General features: G+C 34.8%; 2 protein-coding genes across 5 annotated transcripts in view; one reads left to right on the top strand and one right to left on the bottom strand.

Moving 5' to 3' along the window:
* Window positions 1–2,057: 2,057 nt before the first annotated feature.
* rtknb (rhotekin b) overlaps window positions 2,058–22,501 on the bottom strand; it is a 33,395-nt gene continuing 12,951 nt past the window's right edge. The window contains exons 11-14 of one of the 4 annotated variants that reach the window (XR_009267879.1): window positions 17,683–17,784; window positions 15,009–15,074; window positions 14,603–14,702; window positions 8,975–10,833 (exon numbers count right to left, since the gene is read on the bottom strand). Coding sequence is in view for 2 of the 4 variants with exons in the window: in XM_058757830.1 (XP_058613813.1) it covers window positions 4,033–4,051; window positions 14,603–14,702; window positions 17,683–17,784 (221 nt within the window). In the remaining 2 variants the exon portion in view is untranslated. Of the gene's footprint in view, window positions 4,052–8,974; window positions 10,834–14,602; window positions 14,703–15,008; window positions 15,075–17,682; window positions 17,785–22,501 lie in introns of those variants that run through there. The other 3 variants (XM_058757830.1, XR_009267880.1, XM_058757832.1) reach the window with 3 other exon arrangements.
* On the top strand, window positions 3,909–8,825 carry arid6 (AT-rich interaction domain 6). The gene is made up of 6 exons (XM_058757828.1): window positions 3,909–4,065; window positions 5,675–5,825; window positions 5,912–5,964; window positions 6,215–6,312; window positions 6,416–6,584; window positions 7,051–8,825. Exons 2-6 carry the CDS (start codon window positions 5,684–5,686, stop codon window positions 8,398–8,400), a joined length of 1,812 nt encoding a protein of 603 aa, XP_058613811.1. The 5' UTR covers window positions 3,909–4,065; window positions 5,675–5,683; the 3' UTR covers window positions 8,401–8,825.

The following is a 22,501-nucleotide window of genomic DNA, read 5'->3' as shown; positions in this document are numbered from 1 at the left end:
CAATTTTAGATGGATATCTCATCTTGAAAGAATATGCAAAATGAATCCGTTTGCGGGGTCATTTTGTCCATACGACTGATTTGAGAATGAAATCACAGCAGTTAACACAGATAGTCAGTGTAAACATTACAAAGCTCACTTACAGTAGGTATTATATTTTATAAGCTTATACTTCAGAGAATAAAAGAAGACTTTCACTGCTGTAATGTTTGAGCAGATGTAAACACACCTCTGGCATTCTTAGATTCACTGGTATGTGTGCTTTGAAAGCGGAGATCCTGCTGCAATTTTGTTCATCTGATAATGGTAATCATGAGAACCTGTTGATAGCATATTTGAAATGCTTTGCACATTTACGTCATTTTCGGACAATTATTTGAATCCCGTGACGGTTCACAGAAGGCAAGGCAGCACATGTTTGCCTCAGATATATTAATCTGATTATGGAAAAGTGATATAATACTATCTTTGCCGTTTTGAAAATAGTTAATATGATATACTGATCCAGTCATGGATCAAAAATGTCAAAGTTGATATATAAATGATAGCAATTAGATAGGAAATGTCATTTAAAGAGCAATTTCAAGCCACATAAAGCTCTCCTTTTATTAACCAAAAGTTTAGCTGGATGTACTGTGTATTAGGGTTTCACTAGAACACTAAAGGTATTTTATTTGCATTGACGGTTCTGCGAAGAACCTTTAACATTCATGGAACCGTTCCATTCCACAAAAGGTTTTTTAAGAACTGGTCACTGAAAGGTTCTTTGTGGACCCTAAAGCAGTTCTTCTGGCATTTATTTTAGAACCTCGCATACATCCCTGCTGCAAGCTATTTCATGTAGATGTGGGGACAAAAAGTGCAGCATAGCATACATCACACCGATGCATTTCAAGCATGTGTTTTTAAACATGTTTGTCCATGATCAGTGTGAGTGTGTACAGAAAGATGATAAAGAATGAGATCTGTGGACCCCAAAAAGTTGTGCAATGAAAAATATTTGTAATTTTTTTTTAAAAATGATGTTGGAAGGAAACAGGTTAAAGATTTACTGTAAAACATTTCTTCAGCTCACATCTAGTTGCTAATCAGGATCTGAGAGTGAAATGAGGAAATTCAGCATATTTTCCTTTTCAAGGGGATTTTTTCTCAATGTCCCTTTATGTTCCTTAATGAAAACAGGTTTGCTGCAATGCATAGCAGCTGGATTCTAATCTAAGATTGATCTTTAAAAAAATATTATTATTAATATTTATAAAATAATATTTATTTTAATATTTTAATAAATATTAAAATATAAATTTTACTTATTTTTTTAGCTTCTGAAGTAAATAAAAAATACATATAGTATAATGTATATATAGTACATTATATTACTTTTACTGAAAAGTTACATGATTAAACACAAATAAATGCATCCAAATAAATACTGTAGCAACACTACAGGAACATGCATTAGATACAGCGGTCCAAAATAATGTATATGTTCATTTATGTTCCTTAATGTAAATAAGTTTGCTGCAATTAACCCAGATGGAATCCTATCTAGATAGACTCTTAATTTTAATTATTTTTTCTTTATTCTGAAATAATAACAATGTATTAAACAAATAGTTATAAACTAAAAAAAGTTGCATGAGAAAACATTATTTTAACTCTACAGCTACACAGAGGTCCAAAAATATCAAACCAAAAAATAAGACAAAATATCAAACGAAATTTCTTTTTCAAACTAGAGCTGTTTTCTGAAGGGGAAAATTTTTTTTAAACATTTTTGCAATGACTTTTAGCCAACTGCTCTCATGGTGATTTTAACATATATAGTTTTGTCTTCATTTTACATATTTAAGACCTATAAAAAGCTTATTTCTCTGAAATGTTTTCCTCAAAATCTACCCTTTTTATGAAAAATAAATATACTAAAATACATTTAAAATAGATTTATTTCATAATAAGTATACTACAAATACATGTACACATTTATGTACTTATGTACTTAATAGAAATACCCTGCAATTGTACTTTTAGTATACTAAACTGGTATAACTGTGCTGCGGATGTCCAACTAAAGATACACTGAAGTATATTTGACTGTGCTAAAGTGGAACTATTCCAAGTATACTTCAGTTACACTTTAAATATCTTGCATTTAAAGACCGACATTATTCAAAGATCATAAAACCCTCATCAATAGTGACATTAAAACACGTTATGCTTAATAAGAAGAAATACGCATTGTACACAAGCAGTACTCCAAATAAAGTTGAATTATAGTATTTTTAAATATGTCACTTTTTTACTAGGGTAGTTGGTTTGATATTTTGCTTCTGTTGAAAAACCTTTCATACCATAAGTGTCCAAATATTTCCTGCAGTTTGGCGCAGCTGCTATTCTTTTATAAGAAAAACAGGTTTTTCAAAGCAACAAAATGATGTTATTACTGCAGAGTGTGACTTTAAATATATGGTTGGATAAGTGTGGACAAGCACAATGAAAAAGGCAGACAACACAAGTATTGCCAAAGCCCCTGCAAACAAACATGTCAACACTGTCGCATTTCACCTCTTCACAGTCTGGCAAGCACCACTACAAATGAATGCTTGTAAACATGATGGATGGACTTATTTTAACACAGTTTTCAGCATGTTATTTCAAGATCTAATTAACAACTTCTCCTAAGAGTGTAAAACATACCACAATAACAAAGACTTTTACATAATTTAATTCCAAGTCATCTCTGTTTCTATTTGTATAGTGACATATTTTCCACTCAGGTAACTATTAATGAAGGAAACAGGAGAACAGGTTCTATTCGAGGTTATCTTTTCCTCATTGTTTGCAAATGAGTAAAACAATCCAAAGTGCCAACTGAAGATGAATCTGCAAGACTAGACAACGGCCAGTGAGTAAGTTTTCATTCACGTCTGCTTTAAACCTCATCTGCCCAACAAAACCATACGTCACGTAAGAACAACTGTTTCTTTCAGACAGCAATGAGATTGAATGGGGATCAAAATGAGATGTTTACTTGAGTTTCATCTGAGAAAAAAACCCAAGCAAACTTACACACGATCTTAAAGGGAAAGTTCACTGATTTCTTTTAAAGTCATTATTGACTTTAGTAAAAACACACACACACACACACACAAACAAATGTATAGCCTATTTATATTTTGAGGAAAATCGGGGTCATAAAATACAGTGGACCTCATTTAAAAAAACAAATAATGAAATACTGTAAAATTGACATTTTTCATTTATAGGTGAACTACCACTTTAATAAAGTAAAATTGTCCTCGGATTTACTGCAATACCATCTCAAAATACATTCATGCATTTCTCTCAAATAAATTCCTCTGTCAGCAAATTCTGAGCCAAGTCATCTTAATCGTAATATTAAATCGTAATATAAAAGAAATTTTACACGGCTATATTTAATACTTTCTGTTAATGAGACATAACTGAGAATTCAACATCTGACTGAAAAAGTGAGATGTTTAAAACTGATCAGTGGTAGCATGAAATATATTTTCAATGTTCGGAGCAAATGTAATTAAAAGTTCATTTCAGGTAAACTACAGCGTGTAATTCTGATTAAGAATGAGAGTTTGTTTTATTGATATAAAACAGCATATTGCTGTGGAATGCAATGCCATTTAAACTTGGGTGGGGAGGAGATATAGTGTTAAAGGCATTAACAAGAAACATAATGGCAATTCTCCTGGGAAGAACAAACCTTGATGACTAAATTCTAATGTAATAATTTCAGAGTAATTATCAATGATATTTATACTCTGAGGTTTTGGCATTTGTCTTCAGAACAGGAAGAACCAGTCCAACTTAACATTCCAAACAGGAAGACAGTTGAATAGACATTTCAGCGCTAAGAGGCCATGATTTCATTCAGGTGTCGAGAAACGGTGTGTAGGCATCATAAAACGCTTCTGTGAAACAAACCGCTAAGGGCTGGATACTTAGCTTAACCTTCTCTGGATTACATTCATCTCCAAGCAGGATCCGTCCAGCAAACCATCATCCCACTGACATAAATCTGAAGAGACACAGGTAAGATTTTGGGTCAAATGCAGTGGTCACTTAAAGGCTGGTACTCTCAAAAATGAAATTTTACTCACCCTTGTCGTTTCAAACCTGAATGACTTTCTTTTTTTCTGCACAAACACAATTTTTTGTTTTTGTATTTATCATATAATGAAGTAGGGTCCAGTAGTGTTTTAAACACCATAGGCTTACATTGTATGAGCAAAAGCAAATTTTTGCAAGATCTGGTTCTTTTTAAATTTCAGAAATTATGATATGTATTGGTAATATAGTAAACAAAATCTCACATGGTTGTGTTAAATTGTTTACATCATGACTAAAGATGAATAGTAAGTATGAATGTGCTTGGAGTGAATGATTTATCAGTCATTGTCAGTGCTGGATTAGTGAGTTGCTGTCAATGACACAAACTAATTGTTTGAGTCAAGTAATTGCTTCCACAGCTTATTTAAAGCATTAATCACTGTTTATAAATCACAGGGTTCATGCATATTTAAAGGCCTGAAATTGATTGAAGCTCATGCATCATACTGAATGGATAAAAAAAAAACACTATAAATGATCAGTTTTTGAGTCCATTACTGTTGTTTAACACGAGAAAGCAAGAAAGCAAGCTGTATTTTGGTCATGCAAGTTAACTTTCATAGCTTTCAATGCATCATTTAAATCATCTTAACGTACCTCCAGAAATAAGGAAACAACTAAACTGTTTTCATGAATATGCATGTGTAAAAACAAGTGAAAATCAAAGAGGAAGGAAATATGAGAACGGGTGTCATAAGGGCAGTTAACAATGAGAGATTCAATATTGCTGTCAAGCTGCATTTTCTACTCGTGCCTGATAAGCATCACGTGCGTCAGGCATGTTTAGATGAATTACGTCTGCCCATAACAAGTCATGGGTTTGTGATGTTCTTGATATGTCATGATTAGGATATTAATCTGCCCACACAAATCTTAGTCCAGGTGAAGGTTTGATCTGATGAAAAAATAAGAACATTAGGCTCATTATCTAACAACAACTCAGAGCTTTGTGAAGTTATCAGGTTAAGGATGGGTTGGTGATAAAGTTAGTAGATTAAAGGGTTGAAGACAAAGTTTATCCATCATTTACTCTGTACGAGAACAATTTGTAAGTTATGTCAAATGGATCAGAATGGCAAAACGAATAAATAAATAAATAAATAATATCGTTATTTAAGGCATTCAAAAAATAGAAACTATATGAAGAAATAAAATATTTTAATAGCCTACGTTTGTCTCTAAATATACACTAGTTTGGGCACAATAAATTTGATTTTCATAAAATGTATTAATGGAGCAGATAGTGAAGAAAACAGCCATCAAGTATGCATCTAGCATGTGAACTTAATACTACTCCAATACTACTGATAATTAAGTTGGAGTTTATATACAATTCCCATACTGCCATAGTTTTGATGACTTTACTATTATTCTAAAATGTGGAATACAATAATAAAGAAAAAGCAGGTATCCAACCTTTTGACTGGTAGTGTATCTGCATAAGATTTGACCTTTTTTATTCCACAAAACATGGTCTTATGGTAGCATGTCATCACTATGCAATGTTGAACTTGCAACACTGTATTTCCAGGTCAGTACGATGGAGCAGGACGGCCCACAGGAGAAGAGATCAGAACAGGGAGAGGAGATGACAGAGGAGAGCTTCCTCAAAGACCTCTACCTCTTTATGAAACAAAGAGACACTCCGATTGAGAGAATACCTCATCTAGGCTTCAAACAGAGTGAGTGAGAAAGAAAAAAGTGAACGTATGTCTGAAAGAAATTATTTCAGAGTATTAACATCTACTTTTTTACTTTTCATTTTCAGTTGATATGTTCCTAATGTACAAGACAGTAAAGGAGCTAGGAGGCTATCAACAGGTAAAAAGACATTTACTGTGCACTGAAACCATAAAATTAAAATAGAACGACTCCAACTTGGACAACAATTTCATAAATCCTTTCACATTAACACATTTAACCACAATGGTTTTTGACTTCCTGTCGGCATTGTCTTATATGTTTTTGATAGCATACTTCGACTGGCATTAATATTAATAACTTCAGATTACTGCCAAGAAAAATATTTTTGTCACCAAAGATATACTCATCTTGTGTGTGTGATTTCCAGGTTACTGCACAGCAGTTGTGGAAGAAAGTTTACAACATTCTTGGAGGAAACCCGCGCAGCACAAGTGCAGCCACCTGCACTCGCAGACACTATGAAAAGTAAGCACGTCACCTTAAACAGCAGCTGCTCACATATAATAAAAATAAATATGACAAATTATTTAAATACATTTTATTTACAAAGCTCTTTTTGTCCAAGCAGGCTGCTTCTTCCTTACGAGTGTCACCAAAATGGATACAGGGACGATATAGTCTTCAGGACCCCTCGATCACAAAAACGTTTCCACCCCAGTGGTTACAGCGACTTTGAGCACGAATATCCCAGGAATGGTAAACATGCAGATTTCCGACATCTCCCGGCATTCGCTCAGGTATGGCATCTTAAATACAGAACAAATACTATCAAAGACATAAACTCTCGGAAAAAAGGTACAAAAGCTATCACTGGGGTGACAAATATGTACTCTTAAGGTACTAATGTGCACCTTTAAGGTACTTCAATGCACTTTTTTATTTTTTAAGATTTACTTTTGCCATTTTTTTTTTACTTTACTAGTATAGGACAGTGTAGAAGTGAAAGGAAGCTAAGTGGGAAAGAGAGAGGGGGGCGAGATCGGGAAAGGGCCTTGAGCCGGGATTCGAACTCGGGACGCCCATAGCCCACAAAGCTATCGGTGCTGACACTTCTATGCACTTAAAAAAAGGCGCAACAGTGTACCTTTTGAACCGCCCCAGTGACATCTTTTGCACCTTTTTTTTGAGAGTGTAGTAGAAATGCAAACTACAAAGTTTTAACAGAGTACTGAATTAATTGAATTCTACTCCATCCCTCTCAAGGCCTCTCAGAACATGTTTACGGAACAGAGACAGATGTTTAGCATGCCTTTGAACATTCCCCCGTACTTCCCACAAGGCGGTACATCTCTATCCAATTATGTGGCTCTTCGAGAATCTACACTTCCTCAACTGAGCCTCAGCCCTTCTCAAGACCTTCCCCGACCACCTGCTTCATATTTGGGCACCTCCCCTTTGGAGGTTCAGAGCCGCAACCAGTCACTTGATAGGCTACGTCATCTAGCTAAAGAGTACAAGTCATCAGCCGGTTGGGAAGAACCGCTCAACCTCAGCCGGAAAGAAAACAGACTTGAGACGTTGACAGACACGCCGTCATCTTTCAGCCCACCTTCAAAAAAGCCCAAGTTCCTCAACGAAGCCTCGCCTCTATACCCTCCCAGGGGTTTGACGGCCGAAGAAGCTGCAGAAAAGGGGGAAACAGCGGACAGAACTTCCACGGGAGAAGAAGGCGCAGGGTCTGTCCAAGCAGGACCGAGTCCGGTGGTGGCTGACATCATTGATCTCACTTCCTCTTCCACTGCCAATCCAGTCCCACGTAGAGCAAGTCCTCCTTCAGTGAACCTCTTCAACCGTAGAATGAACTACCCCGAAGCATTTGCTATGAAAGCACGGGAGCGAGACCCGCATGTGGACTGGTTGAAGGAAGAATCTTCTGGTGCACCTACACCTAAGTTAGGGATCCTAAACCGAAGCAATCCTCTTGGACATCCACCCGTAGATCCGAACGGTAATATGGAGATTCAGATTCCTCTTAAGCTTCTACAGGAGTTGATTAGGAGAGGACTGCTCTCCAACCCGGCAGTTACGGCAAACAACCCTGTGTCTCAAGACCCAACCAAAGCTGAAGCACAACCGGAGCACAAGATCGACACGCGATCACGTTCAGAAACATCCGAGAGCTCCACTACAGGCGAGGAACCGACCAATTTGAGTTTAAAAAGAAACCTTTCTGAATATAACCCTCAAGAAAATGGTATGAGGAAGCTCCGACTCTTTGGTGGCAATGGCATCCCAGCAGAATCAAAGCTCCAGATGATAAATTCTTTTCATGTAAACAACTCTCTTAAGTTCCCTCTGGAAAGTGATGCACCAAGATCCTCTCAACAGAGGAACCAAGAAAGCATGATTCCCAGACCCCCCAGTTACAGTGAAGACACTCCGCTCTCTTTGACCATGAAGCCTGGAAGGAAGCCAGAGAAAGTGATGGGAACATTTAACGGAGTGGCAAAGGAAATCTTGACTTCCCCACCTTTGATGCAGGTAACGTCAGACAACCTCAAACTCCTTATGGCAAGCCTACCCTATAGACTGGAAAGGGGGCAGACATTTTGAGAATTTGCACATCTGACAAACTCTTCACCTTGGTCAATGCTGCAATCTTGCCAAATTAGCCTCTTGTGTTGCATTACTGAAGGATTTCTGAAAAAGAGAAACTGAAAAGAGAAATGTTGAGGATATGCAACTGTAGCATGAAAGCACTATCCACTCTCAGCCAACATGTTAAATTAGACATGAAAAATGCTTTTCACTGATGAACCCTTTGTATAAAATGTATATAATTTTGAAAAGGGTCAGCTCAGGAAAAACACGTTTGTTTACTTTTTAGTCTGTAAGTCCAATTGAATTGTGAGACTTGAACTAAGCAATTTTTGTTAACTCTGTTTACAAGGAAGCACTTACTTTGTCAGCAAAGCATATACCTTTTTGTAATTATTTTGTATTAAAATGTAAACATGTAAAATATATAAGATATATAAGCTTGATAATTCTGTTACATTATTTTACAATTCTTCATATTTTTTACAATATTCTTAATTTACATTTGCAAACTCACAATAACTTTAAAACATTTTGATTCCTTCCGACTCCACAACAAATATATCAATATATATCATATACAGTATTATAGTTTGCCTTCTTTTGTACTGAATATGAAGCCTTGACATACAGTACCTCTGAATTTCTAAGAATATGTTAGGTATCACATACACATGTTGTTTTACTGGTTGCACAGGAACCTACTGGAATATCTTGCAAAGATCTACTCTCGATACTTGCATACAAGACTTCAAGACGCTACGATGAAATATGAAAAAATGCTTCGGTCGAAATTTGTTAGTTCATAGTGTGAACATATACGCACTAAAACAAACATGTACACACATGCAAACACACACCCATAAACAAGAAGTGATGGGAATTTCCAATTGTTCATTTTATTATCATGGCACTATTAACACATAATTGTCATATACATAATGAAACAATAGATTCATACCTATTGCAACTACACTGTTCAGGAAGAGAAGAAACGAAGTATCCATGAAGCAACCTGACATCTTTTTCACATAATATTAGCAGGTGGCTTCTCCTGGGATTTGAACCTACAACCTTTGGGTTACCAGCCAAATTATAAACCAATGAGTCACATCACCCCAAATTACATAAATGAATAAGGCGTTTGATAGTATTGCCTTATTATTAATATAAAAAGCCTTAACTTCTTAGTCAATTGCTAAAAGGGCAACAAATCCTACAATAAGACAAATCAGTCAACAATTTTAGCTTGCTATTCAAAACTATGTTCTAAAAAAGGAACTGTATCAGTGAACGTTTGTTCAATGCATTCCATTTTTTTATGTAATACAAATTACAGTAAGTCAAGAAGCTACCTTTATTTTTTTTATTTATTTTTTTTTTTTTTAAGCTACCACTGACAACTTGACATTGATCTTGATGGATCTACAATTAAAATTCAGGTAAGGTTTAGAGATGATGGTTATATTCATAACAATTTGAAACAGTGTTGGTTGGTTAGCTGTTTGACTGATTTGTCGAGAAGATAAGGATATTTTGAATTTGATACCTGTTTTAAATCATTTAAAGGTTTGGCATGAAACGGAGTTGCTCAATTCTCTTGAATGGCCTTGGGTGGTACAATAATGACTTAATATGAATGAAAAAACAGCAAAAACAAACTATCAAACTCTTGTCATGCAGGATTTCCATAGCTTGTAGCAAGTTAATATATTCCAGTCAATTTTAAAGGTGAGTGATTTAAATCTAGCGACACATGTAATAGAAGCCCTGATCCTCCACATGACCAAGTTACACTGCCAATACAGGCTTGTAGAATCAAACATAAAGAGCCAGACCTTTACTGATCATTGAAAAATATATTTGCTCTAAAAAAAGAGAGAAAATACCATGCTGCACATGTATTTGCTGTACTGACTAGCTGATATACTTTGTAATGCATTTTGATACACGTTTTTCAGTCCTTAACAACTGTATAGTGGGAATTTACTAATCAATTTACATTTACATAATGACACTAAACTGTATAATTAGCTGTTGTTCCTGGCAAACAAATTCCTCTGCAGGTGTGCTGGTTTATTGTCTCTTGTAACATTCTTAATTCTCACATGATTTCAAATCAAATATCAAAGTTTACTCATTATTATTATTATGCATTTATTTACATGGTTAGTAGCTAAAAAGTGGGAAACTGTATAGTCTTGAAATATTAGGTTCAATGTTTTGATAATGACAAACAGAGTTTTAAGCCAATATGGTATTTTGTACTTGGGTGTGCATTTTGGATTTAGCAAATAAATATGGGGGAAAAAATCTAAAGTTTTTCCCAAAAAAAGTGTTGCACACTAAAGCTTGCAAGGATTTGTGTGTGCTTTAATATACTGGGGTGTGTTGATTGTGCACAAAACAGGTTTTTTCTTTAGTTTTCTTGTTTCGATTCTTCAGCAACTGAAACAAAGAAGCAGAGGCAGAGGAGTGTGAACAAATTAATTACAAACATGTTTTGATTCTATTGTGGTGTGGCACATATTTACGTCTTTAATTCTGGGAAAGTCTAAACTGGTAGAGTGACTGCGTAACTGCAGCCACAAATCATATTAAAAATAAAAAATCCATGTAATCTATGGCATCCGCATGTGTACGTGCATGTTCGTGCATCAAAACTATGAATATATTCTAATGCATAAAATGTCTTAAAATATAATTCAATGTTTTTTTGGAGTGTGCTTTGATGATGACATGCATCCAAAAATCCTTTGTAATAATCTGAATCACACACAGCGCATTATTCCTCAGAGCAATTCAAGTTCGGTTAAAGAGAATGAATGTTTGCTCACAAAAATAGACACCACAGTTATCAATAGGTTTGGCCCATCCTATAAGCAATATAATCTCCTAGAGCATCATCAGGCAATTTATGGCTATTTTTGCACTGCTGGGGTTAACATTACAGAAGTCAGATGGATTACATATTTGATTCATGTTGACCTTTTACAGAAAAAAAACAAAAAACTTGCATCACTTAAGTCAGCACAATTAGTGACTAGATGTTCACAGTATTAACTAAAACAGTTCAGTCACTGTGTAACAATTGTAGGCCTAATTAAAGTTGCAAATTCACATGGGAGATTTTGGTAAAAATGGTATTTACTGTAAATTAAAAAAAAAGTTAAATTCAATATATTCGGTCAATATACTGATTTAAAAAATAATTGAAAATCTACCCGTTGCTGCCTATATGCAAATGTTTGGAGTCGGTAAGATGCATTATTTTGCATTTATTTGATCAAAAATACAGTTAATATTGTGAAATATTATTACAATTTAAAATTAAACTGATATATTTTAATCATTAATTATGATGGCAAAGCTAAATTTTCAGCATCATCACTCCTAGTCCCAGCCTCAGACGTCACGCCCATGGAATGTTGGCTAAACGTCTGATGCATATGGCACATAAAAGTGGAAACACTTCAGGAGTTTTGAAGTCGTCGTCATATTGGTTGAATTATACAGGATTTCTGGGAGACGTGTGTGTCGCGTTCTTTAACGTTCCACCTGGAAACAAAAATGCCGCGATGCCAAACCCCTTCACGAAAGAAGAAATCTGTCGTGTTTAAAATGACTTTTCAGATTTTCAAAAGTATGTGAAATATTTCAAGTTCGCGGCATAGACTCTTTAAAATACGTCCGAGAGTCTGTTTTGGCGACATTTCCACGCCCCAAAAAGAAATGTATTTTTTTCTATTTAATTTATTTGAAATATAAATCTTATGTAAGATTATAAAATGTCCTTGTTAAAAATAAAACACAAACTGACAAAATATCCTTTTTTTTTTTTGGCTCAGAAACATTCAGAACAACTCCTGGCTCAGATCACGAACACTCAATGCGATAACTGAAAAATACAAGGTCATGTTATATTTATCTACAACTTCCTCATGCTACAGCACATGTAAGCTAACACAGCTTTTCCAGGTGGACTGAGACACATGTGTAGACAGGTGTAGAAACACCCACACAACCACAAACACCCACACGCGGCACACAGTAATTAACAGATACCGGCAGGTGTACCTGGCCGCGGGAATGTGACCCATCTACACTGGCACAATACAGACACAGCCATGCACGGCTGAGAATTCACAATCCCTCAGTTCCACTCGGTCTTCTCGTCTACCCTCAATGAGAAATAGTTGGCTCTTTTATGACAGAAATAGACTGGCGCTGTTGTGGGCACAATGGAACTTGTGTTTGTGTTAGATGTGAAAAAGAAAACTAATAATAACTAATAACCTCTTTCATTCAATCTGTCTTTCTCGGTTAATAATCTAATCTTTTATTTGTAACCTAGAAATAATGCAAAATGCAAATAATATATCTTAGATTCATTTTATGTCAAAACATTCTTTTCTTAAATCTTTCCAAAATCCTAAAACTTCTTTTTCAGGTTTAAAATATGATTTTGAATCCCAGAATCAAATGTGGACACCGCTGTGTATGTTTTGTATGACACTGCAGAGCCAACCAGGACTATATTTACTAATCAAAAAACATCTTAAAAATGCTACCAACATTTCTTTTTATAAAAATAAATAAATAAATCTTTAACAAATCATTTTTTTTTTACAAAACAACTTTTGTTATCTTAAAATAAATGTTAACTTAAAATAAAAGTGCCACTTGATAAAATTATTATAAAATATTTATATTAAATTGCCTGTTTAATTTTGGTTAAATCCAATATTACATAAGAACTCAAAACAAACAAATCGTGAATTAATTTCCTAACAATAGACTGTCTAAGTAATTTTAGATTCTGTATTTTTTTTTTATTCAACAATAATAATAATAGTAATAATAAACAATGAGAAAGTCAGCACTTGACACTTGTTTCTACATCAATGTTAATAATGTAATTTGATAAAGGTCTTTAATAAAATCACCACCACTCCCAAACTTGGGCTAAAATGAAACTAACTAACTAAACTAAACTAAACTAAACTAAAAAGCGTTCCCAAAAATGCATTTTAAACATCTATAGTTTTTTTTTTTATAATGCGAGGAAATGGATGTCAATTTACTTAGTATATGCTTGTATTCCCCTGCAAGAAAGCAAATAAATCATTGAATAAATAAATAAATAAATATAGTAGTAGCATTGAACAATTTAATGTCTGCACTTCTCTGCTTCAAGAACGCACATAACGCTAAGCCCTTTGTTAGGGAGTCAACAAACAGGCCATTTTTGGGATACAGAAACTGACAAACATGTAAATTTCCTTTCTTTTCAATACCAGTGAACACCTCAGAATTCACAGCTTATATGTGTGTTATCCAAGTCGGACTTGTTTGCTTTCTTCTGTTCTATTAAGTATGAGGATACAGCAGTAAAACTGTTTTGTCTCATCACTATGACTATATAAGATGCAGATGAATCAGAGTTTGCTGACAGATGTGTGCCAGAGTTTGGCATATGTGACAGCGACACCACACCTACACTATTATGGCATGTGTGAACACGATTAAATGCGCTAACATGCCTCTATATCGCTGCCATTGGAATTATAATACAATTGAAGGTCCCACTTTATATTAGGTGGCCTTAACTACTATGTACTTACATTTAAATGAATCATTTGATACAATGCACTTATTGAGTACATACAAGTTTTTACATTGTACTTATATTTTTTAAAATACCTATATGTAGTTAATATTAATTTCTGTAATTACATTTAGAATTACACTGTTGACCCATCCCTTACACCTTAACCCACCCTTAAACCTACCCATACCACCAAACCTGTTCCTAACTTTACCCATATCCCACCTCAATAGCAGCAAAAGTGTTTTGCAATACAATATGAACACAATAAGTACATTGCACTTATTTTTTGATGCAAGTACATAGTAGTTAAGGCCACCTAATATAAAGTGTGACCCAATTGAATGTCCTTTAAAGCAAAAGCTAACTATTTCAGATGATTTCAGATTTCATGCCTAAAACCTATTCAGGTGTCACAGGTACATTGTGTGCCATCACAATGCGTGCTTCATCAGATTTAAGGGTATTTGTTACATCTCCTAGTAGATGTCGTTCTGCTACACACATGCCTTCAGAGATCACATGATCAGGTGCCATCCAGGAGTTGTTTTTCGTGTGTGCGGGTGTGTGTTTAAGTGCTTGTGTAACAGTTGTCTGAATCTGTATCACCTGTCATTATAATAGGTGGACAGCAGGCTTTGGATTTCAGAAGAAACAGGTCTGTTCAGGGGTTGCAGATGGTTCCTGGTATGGGTGGATGGAGACGTAACTGTATTAAAAAAATGTAGGCAAAGAACAAGTTTAAGAAATCATGTAATTAGAGATCCTAGATTTTTTTAAACCAGTCAGTTCTGACAGACATTTCAGTCTTATTATGAGGCGAGATATGAAAAAATGTGCTTAAAAGTTATATTTCAAAATATTTTATTTATTATTGTAAAATAATTATTTAAAATTAATAAATAAAATGTATATTTAAAAACATATTTATTAAAAATAAATGATAAAAATACATAAATTACAAAATATTAAAATTGATAAAGAACTGAATAGAAAGCATAAATCTAAAATAAACCTTATTTAAAATGCATTTTGTCATTATATCTTCTCTTCATGTCATTCCAAATCTGATTTTGTTCTTCTGTGGAAAGAATCAAAAGAAGATATTTTTAATAATTCTGTTTTCTCCAACCGAGTTCAAAGTCATTTTGACTCAAATGTTTTTGAAAATATTCTGTTTTGCATAAGAAAGTCATACAGATGTGGAACAACATGAATAAATGATGACAGACTTTTCTTTTTCAGGGTGAACTGTAATATAAAGAATGAAGTAAACAACAGACAGGTGGCGAACACAATATTGACTATCTTTAATTGTTGCGCATTTGGGCGCATCTGTCAACGCAAGCATATTTTTAAAAGTCTCTGACTGTTCTGCTCAACAGGGATCTTTCAAAGAACAAATGTCTAAAGATGCCGCACGATAATGTATTGCATCTTAGTTCGCCGGCTGTATAAGCGTCACAAGCGATTAGAAATGAATAGCCTGACGGCACGTCTGAACTGTCTGTCAACTGATACGTCTGAAAAGGAAATATGTCCCCACCCAATAGGGTGGGGTGATTGGTGGAAATATGCACTGTGTTTAAATTAGCTTCATATGTCTATCATACAGTATGTCTGCTAAGTTCAAGTGAAAGTCACTATGTGCATTATTTTACATGTCTGATGTATGACAAAGTATATTCAAACAAAATGTGCAGTTACATCTCGAATCCGAGGTTCAGTACCTAGTTTGTTTCCATATTTATATAAAAAAAAACTAGGGCTGCCACTAACGACTATTTTTATTTCGATTAATCTATCGACTAATTTATCGATTAATCTAAATGATTAATTTTCCACAAAAAAAAAAAAAAAAATCAATAATTTTACTTAAGAATATTTAATTAAACTATATTTTATTAAACCAAATGAAATCCAAATTTCTATGAAATCCTTTTTTTAAAGCAAAAGTAAAGTGCAACATAGAGTGCAAGAAGCAAGTGTCCATCTAATAGTCCAAATCACTGAAACCAAAGTTCAGAATTATAGTGTAAGAATAATAATTAATAATAATAATAATAGTAAAAGTATCTCAGTTATACTAAAATAACTCTGGTCTTTTGTGCATATATTTTGATAATAACCCTTTTTTTAAATAATAATTGAATATGTTTTGTATAAGTAATAAAGTATTATAAGAGATGTGAGAAAATTACATGAACAAAGTGTCAAGTATCGACAGTAGTGTTTTGTGTCGGGTAGCAGTGTCACTTTTTCAGCTAATTTATTTAATTTAAAAAACTTCTATTTACTTGATGACATAAGAATGCTAAAATGTTATTGTAACAGACAAAAAGTAAACTACAGTACCAGGATGATATGATTTATTTATATATTTAACCTTTTTATAGAGAAGATTTCTAGTTAAGATAACCTTTTGTGCTCAACCTTTATACCTTTAGTAGTCAGGTACTGTCTGTTAAGTTTACACAATATACACCTGCGGAATTTAAAAATATGCAACAAAAATTTTTTTTAATGTAATATGGACATCTCTAACCAGACAGTTGAGATCTTTAAACAAGAAAGTGCATTTTCAATTTTGCATTAATATTGCCTATTTACACACAGAATCATAAAAAGATATTCATAAGTCTGCTGGCTAATAGCACATACAGAAGCATGCATGTGTTTTTTTTTAGGGCTGTCGCGATTCGTCGATTTTATTAGACTATTCGATTTTTACAAATCCTCGACTTCATTTTGCTCGCGTTGACTAACCGGTAAAATACCGGAAGTGGCGCATTTCACGGACGAGAATCCATAAAACACATTATTAGACTGTTTTCCAAGGCTGCATGATATATTAAACCCATTTAAAAATCACAATTAAGCATAATTGTGAATTCACAAATGCTACGATTTAATTAAGTAAGTGCGTCACACAGCGGCTCCTCACAGTAGCTCCACAGAAACTGTTATCATTTACATGTGTGGAGCGTCTCAAACTCCATCTCTGCATGTTGTTGTGAATTTGGGTTTATTATAACGTTCATCTGGGAACGCAATGCGCGCTGTTTCATCAGATTTTCATCAGATTTATTTTTTTAAATTTAAAAATTATTATAATTAAAACATTTTTTTTTTCAGAAATACTGCACATTTACATTTTTCTCCTAAATGAATTCTGATAAATAATATTTCTGGTAAATACTCCTTTAAAAAGTGTTTTTTGATTATAATTTTATTATTAATAGACTAGAACACGTGGATATGTCGTCATTAAGCGCTTTGAGTGCCCAGAAAAGCGCTATATAAAATGTAAGGAATTATTAATATTATTATTAAGATACTATTATAATTATTATTATTCTGAATAATAATTTTTTTTTTATTTGAAAGTTTTACAAGTTCTTGTGCTTTTGTAATTTTTTATTAGTTTAGTTTTTGTTATTTTAGTACATCAAGATAAACTAAATGAAAATGAGAAATGTTGCCTTGACAAACAGCTGAAATAAAATAAGTTAAAGGTTTTTTTATGTCTTATTTTCAGTTGAAGTTTTTTTATTTTATTTCAAGTAACAAAAAAAGTTTTAGTTTTACTTTTAGTTAACTGTGATACCCCTCCTAGAGACCATAAAAAACCTTGCTGGAACACAAATGTGTCTTACTTATTGACTTATATGATCCCAAAGTGCTCTTACCCATTTCATGATACAGGGAGCCTTGTTTTAATGTCACCGTCATTTTCTTTGAAGAAGGTTCCTCAATCTTCATGAGCTCATTACAGCACTGTTTCCACTGACCTATATAAAAAAGCACAGGCCGTCAATTAAAAGACAGGTCTTTTTTGTTTTGTTTGAGTGTGAGTGCATAATTTTAAACCCATGAGGACTTAAACAAGGGTTTCAGGGTAAATGTGAAAAACAGACAAACTAGACAGGTCCAAGTGTTCAAATTTAGAGGATGTAGGCCATAAAAAACATAATTCTTGCACGCCATGTAATAAATACCTAGCATGAAAATAGCTGAAACGCAGCCATTAACAAGGATGCTTTTTAGAGAGGTGCTACGTTCTCATGTCTACATATTTGTGTAAGATATGTATCGAATTTCAAGTATGTTAAACTTATAAGAAAATCAGAACACCTGTCTCAGTTACTTTTCTTGTGAAACACCAAACAGACCGCTTTTCAACTCATTGTGACACATAAGCCATGAGACGAGGATATAAGACTGGGTGAAAAATGCTGAAATTACAAAAAAGAAAAACTTTTTTTGACACACAATAATAATCTCCTGACATCATTTCGCAGAAACCAAACCCGACTGCACAGAAACCTGTCTGATCAACTGCTTCAACGTATATGTCGTTATCTTTTTGAAATGTGGCACTTACGTAACATCTACAATCAGAGATAAAGGTATTATTCAGAACATGCATTGTACTCTTTCCAGTTGCCCAAACAAACAATAAATCATATTCAATGTTGTGATTCAGTGCAGAGGAATCCAACTATTTTGAACATGCGAGTGTGAAGGTGTGAAATTGCTCAGTGTCAAATAAATGTATGTGTTACACAATAGTGCTGTGGACCCAAGTCTCATGTCTTTGCACAAACTGTTTAATGCTGCTCAGAGGCGACATAAATGCATTTACACAGCAAATACAACTGTATTCTTAGATATTAGGCCTTTTATGTGGCATTACATCTTTACACTGAATTTTAAGCAGGCACAGAGCAGCTTTAACTTATGCCTAATTTACACTGCAAAGGTGGCACAGAAGTGCTTCTGAAGTGGCATTTGGAGTCTTTGCACAGACAGTTTAATGCTTTCTAGAGGTGGTTTAAATGCAGTTACACCGCAATTACAACTGCATGCTTTGATATTAGGGGCTGAGGTGGCTCTGAGCAGGCATAATTTAGTCTGGCTTTTACGCGGCATTACGTCTTTACACAGAATTTTAAGTAGGCACAGAGCAGCCTTAACTTATGCTTAATTTAATTTGCAAGGTGGCACAGAAGTAGCCTACTTCTGAAGTGGCATTCAGGCATCTTTACACAGACAGTTTAATGCTGCTCAGAGACGGCATAAATGCAGTTACACAGCAAATACAACTGTATGCTTTGATATTAGGGGGTCTGGTGGCTCTGAGCAGGCATAATTTAGTCTGGATTGTATGCGGCATTACATCTTTAGATTGAATTTTAAGCAGGCACAGAGAAACCTTAACATTTACACTGCAAAGATGCCACAGAAGTGCTTCTGAAATGGCATTTAGGCGTCTTTGCACATACAGTTTTTTTTTTGTAACTTTTTTATGGTTTGTTAAATAAAAAATAACTTTTTTTGCTTTTACGGCTCTACCAGCTGATTTTTTGTTTTTGAAACTGGATTTTAATCTATAAAATAAATAACAAATTCAAATGGAGACACATCAAGCACGTCACATGAATAACTGATGAATTCAAAGATAAAAAGTTATTTGCCTCGAAAATAAAAGCAGGCTTTGTGAATTCAGCATATTGCTAATGGGAAAGAATTATTGTCTTCATTTAACCAACCCACCCTGTTCTATCAACTGCTGTAAAACCAGAACAAAGAAAGTACTGTACTCTGTGCTTGATTTTTTTCTTTATACAATGTATGCATTGAGATTTAAAATACATGTCAAACTGAGGTGATGACAGCTCAGATAAAATACCCTATAATAAAACAAAAAGTCTGTCATGTCATGTCATGTTACAAAGTGTGTTGAGTACTTGTGTTGAGTATTCTTCTCCACATACACTACATCACTGGGTCCCATCATACAGGCACATGGATTCTCCTACCACTGCTACGCTGATGACACACAGCTCTATCTCTCTTTTCAACCAGATGATCCAACGGTAGCTGCAAGGATCGCAGGTTGCCTGTCAGACATCTCGGCATGGATGAAAGAACATCACCTCCAGCTCAACCTGGCAAAGACTGAGCTTCTTGTCTTTCCTGCCGCTCCAACTCTACAGCATGACATCACGATCCAGTTAGGTTCATCAACAATTACCCCATCAACTTCGGTCAGAAATCTTGGTGTAATCTTTGATGACCAGCTGACCTTCAAAGACCACATTGCAAAGACTGCTCGATCTTGCAGGTTTGCACTACACAACATCAGAAAGATCAGGCCCTTTCTGACGGAGCATGCTGCACAACTTCTTGTCCAGGCCCTTGTCATTTCTAGGCTGGACTACTGCAATGCTCTTCTGGCTGGACTTCCATCAAACACAGTCAAACCTCTACAAATGATTCAGAATGCGGCGGCACGACTGGTCTTCAAGGAACCCAAAAGAGCCCATGTTACACCTCTCTTTATCTCATTGCATTGGCTACCAATCGCAGCTCGCATCAAGTTCAAGACACTGATGCTTGCTCATAGAACAACCACAGGCTCAGCACCCGCCTACATGCACTCACTATTAAGAATCTACATCCCCTCCAGAAGTCTGAGATCTGCTAGTGAGCGACGCCTCGTGGTACCATCACAAAGAGGCTCAAAATCACTCTCCAGAACATTCTCGTTCACCATTCCTGGCTGGTGGAATGATCTTCCCACCCATATTCGGAGTACTGGATCCCTGTCAATCTTCAAGCAACAGCTGAAAACTCATCTCTTTCGACACTACTTGACTTCAACCTACACATAAAAAAAAAAAAAAAAAAATCTTTCTCCTTACTTATTCCTTCCCTTGCTAGCTTGTACTTATTTAAACAATGCCTGAGACTTGGTGTTACAAGCACTTCCTTTGTCGAATTGCCTCTTCAAGATGAATCGCTTCATGTGTTCCCCAAATTGTAAGTCGCTTTGGATAAAAGCGTCTGCAAAATGACTAAATGTAAATGTAAATGTAAATGAGTATGCAAGCACTGGTAATCAAGCATGTGTGGAACTTTCAATGGTGCATTTATCCACAGACAGTCCTATCTTCTGATTGTTTGGCAATAATATTATATTTCATCCATGATTAATTCAAAATGTTTTTGTTTGTTTTTTTGTGGGTGGAACCGTTTCCTTGTAGCAATTAACATGAAATCCTCTGTAAAATGGATCAGAATATTGCATGATCATCCACGGGCTGCAGTCGTTACCAATGGTCTTAGATCGGCCAGTTTTATTACATATAGGGGGACCCTCCTCTTTTTGATGGCACTAGAGCCACTGGCAGAGGCTATTAGGTCATCTACACCCATTCAAGGTTTGGCTATAGGTACTACACAGCATAAAATAAGCCTTTATGCGGGTGATGTTTTGTTATTTTTCACCTGAGTCATCAATACCTCCTCTCATTAATATTATTACTCCATTTAGTTTGTTTTCTGGATACAAAATTAACTTAACTAAGTCTGAAGCCATGACTCTTGGTAGCTTAATTGATATGCTAAGTACTATATCTCCGTTTCCCTTTAAATGGTCCCCTGCAGGATTTAGGTACTTGGGAATCTTTGTGACTCCTAACTTTAATCAGATGCATAAAATGAATTTCACGCCCTTGTTTGAGGAAATAAAACAGGATCTTGATAATTGGAACTCCCTTCCAGTTTCATGGCTGGGTAGGATATCATTAGTTAAAGATGAACGTTCTACCTAGGTTGCTTTATCCTATTCAGATGATCCCAGTTGTGTTCTCTAAAAGGGTCCTAAAAGATTTGAATGGATGGTTAAGCTCTTTCATATGGAGCAAAAGGCTTAAGATGTCAGTCTTACAATTACCAGGATCTAAAGGGGGTTTAGATCTACCCAAACTTAGAACATATCAGCCCATTTGAGAATTATTTCTAATTGGATAACAAAAGATGTATCCTCAGTATGGTTAGATATAGAAACAAGTTTATCCAAATATTCATTACCAGACTTATTGTTTTTTTAAAGTTTTAAAAGCATTAAATAAAGTGTGTTAATCCTGTTACTCTTAATACACTTCGAGCATGGCCCCCTCTGTGAAGGGTTGGCAAAAAGTGTTAATGGAGCTATTACCACTGGAATACCTTACTTGTATAATTCATTTAAAGACAGACCTTTTCTACAAAGTATGGGAACCATTTATAAATTATTTGGACCCTGGGATTGCCAATATTATGCTGTTTGGATTTCATGGATGAAAACTTCTGTACTTCTAAACGATGAGAACTTCGACCAATATGTTGAAATTTGGATAATTGAGCTGTTTTTGGGGTTTTTTTTCTTTTCTTAAGATCAAAATTAGTGGATGTTGTTGATGTCTTTGTCTATTGTGACTTGCGGTTTGTGGAAAATCAATTAAAAAAATTAAAAAAACATGAAATCCTCAATTTCCTTATTCCAGTAATTTTCCACTAAAACCAGTTTATCCACATCTAATGATAAATGATCACTTAGATCACTCATTTTAACACATCCACCCACATCTGTCTGTTTTGTTTAAGCTTGTATAGCTTAATAGCTTGTATCTTTTCAAATGTGGCATTTCTGAAATCATAAATATGGGCCAAATGGCAATT

The sequence above is a fragment of the Onychostoma macrolepis genome, chromosome 21, assembly GCF_012432095.1.
Source record: "Onychostoma macrolepis isolate SWU-2019 chromosome 21, ASM1243209v1, whole genome shotgun sequence".
Taxonomy (NCBI): Eukaryota; Metazoa; Chordata; class Actinopteri; order Cypriniformes; family Cyprinidae; genus Onychostoma; species Onychostoma macrolepis.
Note: the sequence above shows the minus strand (reverse complement) of the source record. Positions and strands in the feature narration are given on the sequence as shown.